Genomic DNA, 13,165 nt, shown 5'->3' on the forward strand with positions numbered 1-13,165 from the left:
TACCATTGAATGTTCGTTATGTTTAAAAATGTCAAACCGTTGACAGCGAGACACACAACGGAATCGTCAGGTAGGACCATATTCGACATGAAGCGAAAGACATAGAAAACATCGCACGAACCGTTCGATTTGATTTTGGGTCGAATATCACTGATACATAATTACTGCATGCTTTGTTCAGTAATTGTTATAAAAAGCATTTAAGATGTTTGATTTATATGTATTTTTCGAGTTTTTGTGCTGTAAGATTGAGAATTGTAAAAATATTTTCTTATTAAAAAAAAAAACATCGCACAAGCGAAAGATTTCATTTGACTTTTTCCACAGTCACCATATACATTTATATTCCTTGCGTATATATATACTTTTCCAGTTGTTTTCCTGAAAACAATCGCAGGAAGCGTCTGTAGTTCGTAGGTGCGCTGTTTGAATAGTTGTGGAAATTTGGTCTTGTAAAAAAAGTACATAAATGTATTTTACCGGTGTTGTAAATTTAAGCTGAAGCCTCCAGCTAGCTATACAGCTTCATTGAATGAAAAGCGCTTGTGGACAAATGAAACAAAAAACATTGCAGTGTGTTGGAAAGTATCCATGATGAAAGTGAAGATCGTGAGGGTGTTCATAGCAATAGAGCACGATCAAAAAGTGTTGTTCGCAAAGACCTGCTCGTATATGATTGGCCAACCCAGGAACTTAACCAACTGTAGCCCTCGTACTCCTACAACATAGCGAAACATTCAAGAGTTTGTAACGAACGATGCAGCACTTCACCGAGAGTGGTTTCATAGACTACCCTACCCTTCGACAACTTCCCAGACAGTGTGTTTGTTGCTTCCGTTGATGCTGTAAGTAGTGTAGTAAGCTATCAATTTCATGTGCTAACAACCCTCTTACTTATTTACATACATATACATATCCATTTTCTTCACGTCGAAAGAAAGTTAAGAATGAATTTACAACAGGCAATTCAATTTATTACTGTATCAACTATAGGGCTTGTTTGAAGCAATACTCGAGGAAAAATGTTACTTGAAATTTTTCTTAGATTCAGTTAAATACATAGTCCAATAGGATATGGTGAATATAAGAAAGCTGACAGGGAAAATGATTAAAGATAGCTGATCCAATCTGCCTCGCTGGGAGCCAGCATACAGGAGTGCAACATCTGCGACGTTCCGAAACCTGAAATGAACAAGTAAAATGTTCATTTTGGGGCAGGAAGGATGCAACAACCAACCTGTCTTGGCCTTTTGGTTGCATTCACTTCTGAGATATGAGGTTTAATCTCACCTTTTTCTGGTCATCACAGACGACACTTTCTGGGCGCTTTGTACAGTGTCTTGTATATTGCTGAGGGAAGCTGACGTTGTTTTGCTGTTGTGATCGTGCGGTTGAATCTTGTTAGTGCCTGAAACCTTCAGGGTGGCATGCTCAAGACCGTTTTCGCGTTGAAATGATGCCGAATTTATCTGTTGGGTGTAAATGTTGGTAAGGGTGGTGTGTGCTTTTACTAAAATGAAGCATAAACGAACAAAAAATGCACTTCTTACCGATGTGTCCATCGTGCTTTGAGCCATCGTCACTGCTGACTGCAGTGTGATGGAAGGTGGTATTGATGAGGCATGCTGAGCTTTGGCCACACGCCAATGCTTATCGTATCGTATCCCGAACAGCACAATAAAATACTCCATTAGTGCAAAGAACACAAACAAAGTACAGGATATGAGCCACACCTAAACGGAGATAGTTGATCATAAGTATAGAGTAGAGAGTCTAAAATCGACCTATGCAACTGCTTACTTCAAGGCACTTCAGTTCCAGCGCATCTGGTGAATTATTCCTCACTGTATCGAACATCGTTATCAATGATAGCAGTGTTGTGACTAGCAGCACCATCCGCCCTGGCACGATTTCTGGGACGACCACAAAAGACCCCCAGGATATAGAGACGAATAACGTGGATGGAAGATAGTTTTCTAGCAGATAGCTCTTTACTTCCCTCGACAGGGTTATTTCTAATCTCGCTGAACTATGATTATCTGCAAGTACAGTGCAAACAACATATGTACCATTTGCGTTAGTTGCGTTGCATTTTGGTGTAAGTTTTGTTTCGTTTTCAAGTACCATCGCTGTAATTGACTATCTGTGATTCCTGTTCAGTGTAGAAAGAAACCACATACTTTGGAAGCCGAAAAAAACCGTCCCCAAAGTCATTGGGGAAGGATAAGGCATTTTCGGATCTCCAGCGGAACCGTAAATCTTTTACTGGATATTTGTCTATAAACAGAAACAGTTAAAGTAGTGAGTAGTGGTCAAGATGAAACGCTTCGTATGTACGAAGCGCTGAAGAGGCGAGATACGTACAGCTGCTGAAATCGACAGGACATCTCTGCACATCGAGCGGGTACAGCACAAAGTCCATGTCGCATTTGATGATGATTGTTGCTCTAAAAGTGAGTTTAGAAATTGACTGTTTTCATTTGTATACCTTGTTGCGAATCATCTTTGCAGGCTTACCCTATGCTCAAGCTGATGGTGCTGTTTTCATATAACCGTAGGCTGGATATTTCCTCGAATAAGGTTAGCATTTTCATCTCTCGCAGTTGTCGAATGTAAAGATCCGGAACCCATATCATATCTCGGTCGGCTTTCGTCAGTTCCACATACTCGCCTACCTTGTTGTTAAACACAGGCTGTATTCGAAGGTCTTCCCATGTAATTTGAAGGAAGACATCGAAGGAAATTTCCTACAAGCAAAAACAGTGCGCGCTCTAGTGTGAGACAGCGTATGAAGCTTTGGGGGCATGGCAAGCTCGATAACTTACTTCCTTGTTTTCATCCACGCCTGATATTCGGTTAATGTAGAGCGAAACGGATACATCTGTAAGTGTACCTGCTGGTGTTGGCGTGTGCACAACAAAGTGGACGTAAAACATTACAACATTACCTGATTGTTAGAGTAAGACAAATAGATATATTTGTTTTACCTGGCTTTACGTTTTTATCATACTCGATGCCCTCTTGATACTGGTAATTGATAGTGGCCGTCCTAGCGGGGATACATAGTTCGAAAAGCCAAAACAAACTGCAACGAGAGCGATGCATCGAGTCATTAAGATAATTGAAACGATATTTGCTCCATTCGTTCATGTCCGCGCGTCAACTGATATTGCATACTAAAGCAAGACACTTTACAGCGTGCATAAGCATAGTCAAAATAAAGGCAAAACCTGCGCCAGTAAGTAGGGCGTTTGAACAAACCGCCAGCCGCCAGCCACTCAGCCAGCGAATGTGTGTTAATAGGTTAATGCCGTATAAACAATTAATTGGTTTCAACAGATTTACCTTGCTATGTATGTGCAACGCATAGTCTTTGTATGCTGTAGGCCACTTCATTCATGCTTCACATTTCACACTCTGGAACACGGGAACAAGTATTACTGAACGTGAATATATAGTAAGCGCACTGAGACTGGCTTTCTGATCGTACACCAGAGATGATAACGCATTTAGTTCACTGCACGATCCATTTTCAGCGACGCCATCATTAGGAATCGATAAAACTTTTCCTTTCTTATTGTTCACCGAAAGCTCGCACCATAGCACGTGTTTCGCAGAATGGCCTGCTTCGATAGTCCTGTTTGATTCACCGCTTTGAGTTTACGTACAGGAAAGGGCGCTTTTCTTGTGGTGGGGATGGGTATTTTTAGTCTTCGTACAATTAAATGTAATACCGATATTTGTTTGATGATTAAAGCGTAGTACACAGAATTTCTATTTATGATTCGGTTAAATTACGCACTGACAAACTTTCCCTGGGTGATTGGTTGGCGCCGAGCGTTGCACAATCGATGAATTCAGATCCACAACTAAAAACCACACCAGAGAGAGCTTATACCAACCACGACAGGAGGGTGCGTGTTACGAAAGTAGTGTGTTCAGCTCATTCATTCAAGCCGTTATGAATATTCGTGTGCCCGCGAGCGGTTTTTTTTATTCGCTTTAATTTAATCAATAATAGCTAGCTCATAAACTTGAAAGCAGTCTTAGTGCTGGTGTGTTGGTCTGACATCTACCAGCTCCTCCAGGGAACCGCAGGGTCGCGTTGTTCAGGCGCCGCCAAAGGTGCGGGTGTCCTAGGTGGAGCCTTGTAAGACGACACACAAGGCAAGGTAGAAATGAAACGATGACACGCAACGATATCATTACTTTTTTTTGGTGTATGTAGCACATGGCCACACGAACACACGGGGCCATCACGCTCGCTGTGTAGGAAGACGTGTAGGATGTGTAGGAGCTTTGTGTATTTTACTTGTAGCTTCACACTATTTACTACAACATTTCTTATTGCTCAGGTATTGGAAAGAGTGTAGCATTGACGTACGGTGGGTTCCTCTCGCGTTTTCCGCCATGCGTACGACCCTGTCCGAGTGCTGTTCGTTTCCACCCCACCCATACCGACACACACACACAAACAGGGCGCATGTTTGCAGTGTTTGTTATCATTGCGGAAACGGAAACGATATAAACGGCGGCTACTTAGTATGGCAAGGTGCTGGGGGCGGCCCACCGTTCCAACCAACTCGTGGAGGCTGACGAGGCAAACGGTGGATGCCGTGGTTAACAATATATACTAGAAGGTGGTGAAGTTGGGCTACTTTTCTCTTGCCCGATGTGCTGTGATATATCGCGGTGCCGCAAGAAGGTGCTAATAATGAGGCCATCAATCAAAAAAGTAAAGTATTATAAATCAGTTCATTAGCAGTAACTTTATTTGCTTTTTTCTGTGTTTGTTGTTTTTTGCGTTCGACTTAAACAAAGGCAATATGCTGTTTCCAATATGCGCTGTTGATTTGCTTGCTGATTTTGTGTGTTATTTCATTGATATTCATAAGTCTCTATTGGTTGTGATTTTGCATTAAGCTAGCATTCGTTCATGTACCTTTTTACCCTCAACGTTTTCCATTACCTTTACCTCGCTTGGGCGCTTGCTTCCCTAGTTTTTCCTAGCGTTCCGTAGCGTTCCTTCAAACACCTCTCTCACTTGGGTTGAATAGGGTTGAAATGTACTTCGCTCGAAAAAAGATTGCTATTAAATTGTCATTATTGCTGTTTTAAGACTTGACGCAGTCAATCAACAAAAAGCTTTTGGTTTGTCTTTTATTCTTCTTGCTGCATCGATTAATATAGAGTGAAAATGAAAACTAAAGACATTGCATTTTGTTTCACACGATTTTTTTTCCTGGTGAAGAATTCTATATTAATATATGAAATGTACGTAACGATCGATCTCTGAAAGTGGTGTTAAATGTGCCATAAATGTTGTGTTAGGGTGTGGCGTCGAGTATTCTCATGTGTCTTTCTAGTTGTGTGTTTGTGTGTCCTGGCTTTGACTTCGCTATGCGTAGAAGAATATGTACAAAGATTATTCTTGCTTTGAAACTTTCAAAAAACAGAAAAAGATAAAACAACATTTACTAGATAGTAGATTAGAACTGGATCGGTGTTTCTTCTCTCTGTCTCTTCCCAAGCGACGAAGCATTATGAACGTTTGATTTCTTCATTGCATCTTATCATGACTGGATGAGGGTTTGGTTTCCTGCAAGTGGCAAACAGAGAAACGTATCGTTAGCCTTACGGTACAATGTGCTTTGGCGATGATTTATAGTAAACAATCTACCTGATCTATTTCGTCCAGTGATTCAAGCTTAGCAATTGGGGCAAATATATTCCAATTTTGTCCCTCGGGCGTGTCATCCATGGGATGATTGAATGATGAGAACTTTGAACATCTGCAACAACGGAGTATCAGAATGTCCGTAAAGAGTGTAAGACGCTTTACCAGAGTAGTTAGGTGAACGAAGATTGTGGCTTTTCATACGTACTTAAATAAACTACGATCATCGGTGCACTCTGGTTGCGATACGGAACGAGCCACGTGTATGCGATGTTGCGATGAAGGAGGCTGCTGGTGTTTGACTTCTCGGCAGTCCATCGGAGGCCCGCACATGTCAAAAGAAAAATCACTTTCGGACGGTTGGTACGAAGACATTGCTGTCTTGCCGATGTGCATCTGATGCATTTGTTGCTGTTGCTGTGCAAAAGAGTGCTGCTGTTGCTGAATCTGCATCTGCATCTGTTGTTGCTGGTGTAGAATTTCTAGTATTGTTCTGATGTCGTGCTTGAGACTTGATTCCAGAACACCAATCCTATTCGTTAACTCAGAGAGCTGATGCGCCATAGTTCTAGTGAATATGAAACACATATTATAGATAAAATATGGTCAATTTATGATAAGTTTACTGTTTTAGCAATGCGTTCTAGAGATCCTAATGCTTACTCTAGATTCTGTTTTGATTCATCCGGTTTGCTCATGTTGCTACTGTTGGGTGCGGTATGATGAAAGATTTCCTCATCTGGGCTGCTCTTTGGAGAACAATCGCTGACCCGCATTGGCCCGACCGGGACATCGGTCTTAGAACCGCACGTGCAGGCACGATGGCTAACTGCACTCAACGTGACGGTATCTGGTACCCTTCCAAGTGCCGCCGAAGATGCTACAATGGCCGACGATTGATGTTCGTGATGATGGGGTATTGTCTGCTTGTGCGTACTTTTAGGGCTTTCGTTGGGTGAAGCTGAAATCGACATGCAAACAAATTTAATCAACCTTTCGTAGACATATCATAGGGTCTAACACTTTGGTGTCCATCGCTCAGCCATCAGAGCAGATAGAAGGAATTGACACAACTATTAACACATCAAGCTTTCCGAATAAACGTTTATCTGGTGGAAAGCAAAAGGTTACAACTCCATTAATCGTTTGGAACGGAAAAGACAAAAATATTGATAAACAAATGCGCAATATGTCCAAGCAAAACGTAACATACATTCACGTGCGAACGTAACTCGAGCATATAGAGTCTGTCTTCTCAACCATACTATACACGACGCAGAAAGGATGAACTAGAGCTCTATTTATGCAACTTGGTGAGATTTGGCTTTAGTTTTTATGTACACAACTGTAACAGCACTCATGCAGAGTACGTATGAAACCATGTCGATTATTCAAAGAAATAGAAAATAGGATATGATTTGTGTTCGAGTAGTTGACGGTTTTCAATAGCTTGTCAGGTTTCACAATTTTGCGCAATGGATGGGATAAGATTGCAAGGGCAGGAAAGGATTGGAAAGTGCTTGCTATTGTATTGGAAAGCCTGGGTGTAAAGGGGGTACTCTGGGCCGACCGACATTAAGGTGTAGGAAATACAGCTATTGTGGAGCGATAAATGATGTATTTTTTGCCTGAAGGAAATCAAAACATATGTTTTATAGGCTAATAATGATGATAGTGGGAACACACTGAACCAAACGAAATCAAAGATGCTTTGCTTACCACACTTGTTCGTTAATGGCTGATGTTTATATGAATTAAGGTCTGGTATGCTTCTTTTCAATTGATTTATAATACCTGTTTTAGGAGGCACACGCATTTTAGGTGGTTTGTAGTTGTTTTGGAATGAGTGGTGTGATATTTGTGGGTGAATGGTAAGATAGATAGAAAGAAATATTGTTATGTTAGAAAGGGTTTCTTATCGTTATCGGACATGGCTTCGGCAAGAGAGGATGGACAGTAACGAAATACGAAAATTGTAAGCAATTCGGTTGATTATCTATCAACTTATGTTAAACCACTACTGGCATTGCTTGCTACTGTAGCACGGATAGGAAGAGATCAAAACGCGCGGGAAAGGTGGGTGGGGTTTGGTGGGTACTGTTAATGCCATCACAGCAATACTATGTGTAGTAGAATACTTGGTATTTCAAATGAGGAAAGCAGGGTTGATTAGCAACGCACGAAAATGTGTTTGAGTTACATACCTGATAGGGAAAATTTACGATCATCATCATAGTTAGTGCTCATTTGTCCTATCGAACTTCTATCATTGGGCATATCACATTTATTGCCTGGTGGCCTGTGGTGCACGGTATTTCTGCAAGACAAATGGTGGGTCGGTTAGTGGCCTTAAAGATAGTTCACCGCGTACTAGGGTACAGAAGGACAGTTACAGTTTTCTAACGTAAGATCTCGTCTCACTCTCACGATCTTGGGATCCAGTCCGCATGTACCTATGTCTAAGTTCGACACCAGCTTGCTCTTCCTAAAACAACGGATGCACATCATATTTGACATTGAATAATTTGCAATCCACGGTACAGTCCACGATAGAAAACAAGGCTACAAATGCTTGCACACTAGAAAATTAGCGCACTAGAAGATGCGAAAACAGGCTAGCATACGATACGATAAATAAAAACGAGTGCACACACTAATAACTTAAACGAATCCCATGCAAAATCCAAACAGCGAAACAAAACATTTTATAGTTAAAATAGTAAAATGTGCTTTGTGACACAATCGAACATTGAATCGAATGCACATCGTACATATGCTGAACGCAAAACAGAGAATGATGACACACCGTAACTGTTATACCGTAGATGTTATAGTAAGAAAACAAATTGTTGATCTATTGTTGATTCGTTCTTGCTCCACTAAGTAATCGATCTTGCATTAAGGAGCATTGCTAATGGTAAAAAAACGTACAACTTAAGACAATAATAATCCAGCGTGCTCAAAATTGGAAACAGAACAATAACACTAGTGTAAAATGTATGTAATCGTTGAAAGTAGACTCACATCTCGCATATTATATGTAATTTCCAAACTATTTACAAAACTATCATAAAATTCCGGGAATAAATCTAACACGTCTAATAAGTCATCTCTATGAATTTTATGCAGATCACAATATGTCAGAGCTTTAACATTACTATTTGATTTTCCGAGAGTGGAATGTATGCACGGATTTTCTCCAAAAATATCATCCTTGCCTGGTGGTAGTAGGGAGAGAGAGAAAGAAAACACAATTTAGAGCAGTTGATGGATGCATAGTGTGAAGGTTTACCATTTACCTAGAATCGCCATTACAACGTCGTCTTTGAGAATTTCAATTGACCCTCTGGCTATGAAATAAAGGTACGTCAAAACATCCCCTTTGTGCACCAAAATATCACCCGGCGGAGCATGAGTGGTTTTAAATTTAAGGGAAAGCGCTCTGCAATGGAATTGTTATGTGTTTCTTTGTCAGTGCAATGTGTTTGGTTAGCGCACGCGTCTATCCTTACCTTAAGCATCCTGGACTAGCCGCTTCAAAAGCTGAACAATTGTTTAACAAATTTCTATTCAAATGCAAGCATATATCAGCTTGTAAGCACTCAGGGAACCCTTTCAGCACCGAATTCATATCGATACCATTGGTGTACGTCCAGGCGTGCTGGAAATATTCTTCTAGGCGTTGTCTTAACGGGTTCGGTATCTGTAAAGAGCAACGATGGATGATTGTAACGAAGTTTGCGCAAGAAAAAAAAAAGATAGTTAATTATTAGCTTCAGTTATACGCTTCAATAGCGTAACATCTCGTGACTTACCTGATGGAATCGTATGAATTCGCGTACCCGCAGCATCTGTGTGTGGTATCTTGCAGTTCCTGAGTAAAGCCGCTGTATGATGGCGGAAACGTTTCCAAAGATACTAGCGTACATAAGCGCTGCGAAAGAGAATGATTCACATATTTCAAATAGATATTACCCATTGGACAGTGCGTGTTCCAGCGACTGTGCGCTGGAGACTGTGCGTGTTTGAAACTTACAGCCAACAAGCATAACACATATCGTAAATATCTTTTCGGCATCTGTATTTGGCGCAACATTGCCGAAACCAACCGATGTGAGCGATGTAAAGGTAAAGTACAGGGCAGTAACGTAGCGGGACTGTAACGAGAGATGGTGTACATCAATTGCTTGCAATTTGTTTGGCAAATTGCGACGAAGAATGCAGTGCGGTAACACACAGGCTTACCTTCACAGAAGGACCTCCACCGGTATTGTTCGGGAAGTAATACTCCTGAGTATCCTGTGCCAGTGCATCCAGCCACCCTATCTTTGCTTTCAACAGTGGTCGTTCCGCATTTCCTATGGCATACCTGGATAATATATACGATGTTAATTACCCACCTTGCGCATTGTCCCACCTTGAGCCCTTTGTCATGGGTCAAAACTCACCATATGCAGGCTAACCAATGTGCGATCAGGGCGAACGTCGCCATTAAAAGTACGAGCACGGCTGCTCCGTACTCAGAGTACCGGTCGATTTTCCGTGCCACGCGTACTAGGCGAAGTAATCGTGCTGTTTTCAACAGCCCAATCAAGGTGGTTGTCTGTAAAGGGGAAATAAATTGTACGTTAAACCGAACATACTCAGTTTGGCTGTGTTCAGTAACCAAATTAGATTAAAATGGTGTGAAGCAAATATTTGAATTAAGTTCAATTGAATTGAAATTGGATAACATAAACGTTTACCACATATGCAACTAGCTTAACGATACTAAAAAGAGCAAAAGCTTATTAAGTGTGCTATTTATGATACACAATGGTTATCAAAGGAACAAAATAACAATGAGAAATAAATCGACAATATTATCATAAACGCATGTGGCAGCAGCAAATACTTTAAAGAACAACTTGTGTTTGCATAAACAATTAAAACAGAATGTAAATTCGAAATACAGGCATGGGGGGCTATGAAAAACATTACAATGAAAAAAAAAACAACAATTCTGTCAAAAATAGCTAATTATATTGATCTTCCTTTACATACTGTTAGTCAACATTTCGTGCTTAGTTGATGCTTAGTAGTTTCGTGCTAATTTTGACTCTAACGGGCATTCATTAATGCTAGATTATAACGCATTTACCTCGATTTATGACAACATTTATGTTTAATGCATGGATTGGAACCGTACACGTTAATAGAACTCTTGTATTGTACGTAACAAATTAGTGCTTTGTTATAGCTCTAATCAGTTATAATCAGTGTTTTGAGGTAAAATATTCAGTTTTTATAAACAAAACACAGAAAAAAATTATTCAAAACGCAAAATTATAAAATGAGCAATTTATTTATCCACTCTACTATGATTATATTCTGGTGTCGGTTAGTTTCTCTGTGGCGAAATGATAACGTAGTATCGCTAAGGTTGTTAACGCCGTATCATACAGCAAGCACATTTAAAAATAAATTATGTCTTGTGTAGGTTATGGTTATATCTTTCATTTTGTGACATTAAACACAACCAGTATTATTGAAAGAAGTGCAGGCATAACATATAAAACATGTAAAACAATAGATGTAGATTTATATCTAATTATGTTGATTTAGGCATGCCATCGAGAAAATAACCGATATCAATACTCATTACACTAAACATAAACTAGTGTCGAAATGCGGCACGCCTAGGGGGATGTCTTTAGAGATAGAATTAGGTTATATAAATGATACATTTGAACTGAACCAAGAACATGCGTGTAATACAAATTTTGTCAAGTTGAATGGAACGGTTCTACTGGTGTTGGCGTCTGTACGGTAAAAATGCATAAAAACTAGAACAGGATCTGACTTAATCCAAAAAAAGTAATGATTTGTACACGCGTGAGTGTGTGTCGAATTAGTTTGCTTTAATAGTCGTCCAAATTGTGTTCGCTCATGAAGCATTGCAATAAAATGATTATTTATTTTACTATTATTACAGAAAAACTCGATTATTGTAGGCAGTAGCATTCATTCGTAGGGTGCATTACGATTGTTCAAACGTGAAACTGTATACATTTCAGAGTGTATATATTTTGAACAGTGTTAGAAGAAGGTAAGGTTGTTAAAACAAGAGATTAGGAAACAAAACAAAAAAATATTTATAATACTTTGTTGAGGAACTGAGTAATATTTTGTTGGTAAGTGGTTTAAATGTCGTTTATAAACAAAAGACATAGTTATACTTCCAAAATCTCGAGTGCAATACCTCATCTTTGTCCAAGCCAAGCTGTAAAATACAAAAACTGGCGTCATTCAGTAAAATAACAATTAATGTGTTAAAGGTTATATTAAATTCACATTGGCACTACTAGGGAATAGGTGAATGTGAGAATGAAAGACGATTAGGGACTATATTTCATATACGTTTGTAGCGATCATTTGAGTGTTGGTTCAAAACGTCGAATTGAGCGCATGTTTTGTACCAAATTCAGGCAAACAATGCATAACAGGAGTCACTGATTGATTTAAAGTTGAATTTCACCAGCAGCAGCTAAACAATGTAGAACAACACTACTTTTTGGGCAGTCATTGCTCAAAGTTCGGCTTGCAAGCTTCGATAATCATTTGTTTAAACCTAACATGTCTTTTGGAATTGATATTCTTGGTATATTTCTAGGTATTACATAGTATTATTTGGTAGATGAAACGAGATGATAAAAACAGAAAAATAAATTAAGATGTAGCTATTTTAACCTCATCATTGTGCTGATTAAACAATTAACAACAAGTATGAACCTCACGAGATGTAGTCCTCCAATATGAGATGTGGCCTTTTCTAATAAGCCTTTGTTGTTAGGATTGTTGGAACTGTGGATACTATAGATAATTCTTGGGCGTATAACAGTATTGAAGAAAAAAATCTAGTTCGATTCGACTTAATTTCATGTCAACACCACATTAGTTCCACGGAGAGTAAAAAGGAACGAAGAATTGTACTTTAATAGTTTAGCAAGATTAATTAGTAAAACGCAATTAAAGTGGAATTGGCCATTGCTAGAGATTGAGCTAATAGTGATGAATGAGTTGAGTATAAACCATTATGAAACAAAAAGGAACTAATAATTACAGAGCAAATTGGGAAAAAATTATAAGCGAGTGGAAATATTAATGAATCTAATAGTATTGTAATCGATTCCTATTTGAAAAGAAGTTATAAGTGCATGTATTACGTTTGTAACTAATGTTTGAAGATGATTTGTGGTTACGAACGATAGACAATATACAGAGGGCATATTCACAAAAAGAATTAACAGTACAGTATAACAAAAAATGCGAGACCCGTTCAGAAGGCTAAACTAGCTAGTTTTGGTAGGAAAGTTAAAACAGAGACATTACATAAGGTAAAACATGTCTGTATCAATATGATCCTGTCTTATGATAAATTAGGGATGTAGAAAGAAGGTGAACAAAATAAACATAACAATGCCGAAACACAGGAAGTGATTGGGTTGG

The 13,165-nt window shown here is 39.3% G+C and overlaps 2 protein-coding genes across 17 annotated transcripts in view; both read right to left on the minus strand.

Moving 5' to 3' along the window:
* Positions 1 to 945: 945 nt before the first annotated feature.
* Positions 946 to 3,905, minus strand: LOC120908674 (glycine receptor subunit alpha-1-like). Of its 3 annotated transcripts, XM_040319923.1 has the most exons (11): positions 3,491 to 3,905; positions 3,346 to 3,417; positions 2,988 to 3,085; positions 2,826 to 2,896; positions 2,518 to 2,747; positions 2,365 to 2,447; positions 2,125 to 2,277; positions 1,801 to 2,039; positions 1,551 to 1,733; positions 1,291 to 1,469; positions 947 to 1,182 (listed from the first exon to the last, which is right to left on the minus strand). In XM_040319923.1, exons 2-11 carry the CDS (start codon positions 3,366 to 3,368, stop codon positions 1,026 to 1,028), a joined length of 1,416 nt encoding a protein of 471 aa, XP_040175857.1. In that variant the 5' UTR covers positions 3,369 to 3,417; positions 3,491 to 3,905; the 3' UTR covers positions 947 to 1,025. The 3 variants fall into 3 exon arrangements, with proteins under 3 accessions (XP_040175858.1, XP_040175857.1, XP_040175856.1); XM_040319924.1 differs by having other exon boundaries at positions 946 to 1,182; positions 2,826 to 2,893; positions 3,346 to 3,905; XM_040319922.1 differs by having other exon boundaries at positions 3,346 to 3,904.
* An 831-nt stretch (positions 3,906 to 4,736) lies between these two features.
* LOC120908670 (potassium voltage-gated channel subfamily H member 6) overlaps positions 4,737 to 13,165 on the minus strand; it is a 28,423-nt gene continuing 19,994 nt past the window's right edge. For 12 of the 14 annotated variants that reach the window (XM_040319898.1, XM_040319900.1, XM_040319899.1 and 9 more), the window contains 15 exons: positions 11,919 to 11,939; positions 10,126 to 10,280; positions 9,923 to 10,046; positions 9,714 to 9,834; positions 9,493 to 9,611; positions 9,190 to 9,380; positions 8,977 to 9,119; positions 8,702 to 8,895; positions 8,071 to 8,162; positions 7,882 to 7,994; positions 7,397 to 7,471; positions 6,341 to 6,638; positions 5,886 to 6,245; positions 5,681 to 5,792; positions 4,737 to 5,599 (listed from right to left, as the gene is read on the minus strand). In XM_040319898.1, coding sequence (XP_040175832.1) covers positions 5,561 to 5,599; positions 5,681 to 5,792; positions 5,886 to 6,245; positions 6,341 to 6,638; positions 7,397 to 7,471; positions 7,882 to 7,994; positions 8,071 to 8,162; positions 8,702 to 8,895; positions 8,977 to 9,119; positions 9,190 to 9,380; positions 9,493 to 9,611; positions 9,714 to 9,834; positions 9,923 to 10,046; positions 10,126 to 10,280; positions 11,919 to 11,939 — 2,157 coding nt within the window. In that variant the 3' untranslated portion in view covers positions 4,737 to 5,560. The remainder of the gene's footprint in view (positions 5,600 to 5,680; positions 5,793 to 5,885; positions 6,246 to 6,340; positions 6,639 to 7,396; positions 7,472 to 7,881; positions 7,995 to 8,070; positions 8,163 to 8,701; positions 8,896 to 8,976; positions 9,120 to 9,189; positions 9,381 to 9,492; positions 9,612 to 9,713; positions 9,835 to 9,922; positions 10,047 to 10,125; positions 10,281 to 11,918; positions 11,940 to 13,165) is intronic. The other 2 variants (XM_040319905.1, XM_040319906.1) reach the window with 2 other exon arrangements.

This window comes from Anopheles arabiensis, chromosome 2 (assembly GCF_016920715.1).
Source record: "Anopheles arabiensis isolate DONGOLA chromosome 2, AaraD3, whole genome shotgun sequence".
Classification (NCBI taxonomy): Eukaryota; Metazoa; Arthropoda; class Insecta; order Diptera; family Culicidae; genus Anopheles; species Anopheles arabiensis.

Bases quoted from the DNA above. Each gene is read 5' to 3' on its own strand.
- LOC120908674 (XM_040319923.1), bottom strand. From the start codon at position 3,368: ATGCGTTGCACATACATAGCAAG. The intron at 2,897-2,987 runs GTAAAACAAATA...CGCCAACACCAG, and splicing joins TGATAAAAACGTAAAGCCAG to CAGGTACACTTACAGATGTA. The intron at 2,748-2,825 runs GTAAGTTATCGA...TTTTGCTTGTAG, and splicing joins GCGTGGATGAAAACAAGGAA to GAAATTTCCTTCGATGTCTT.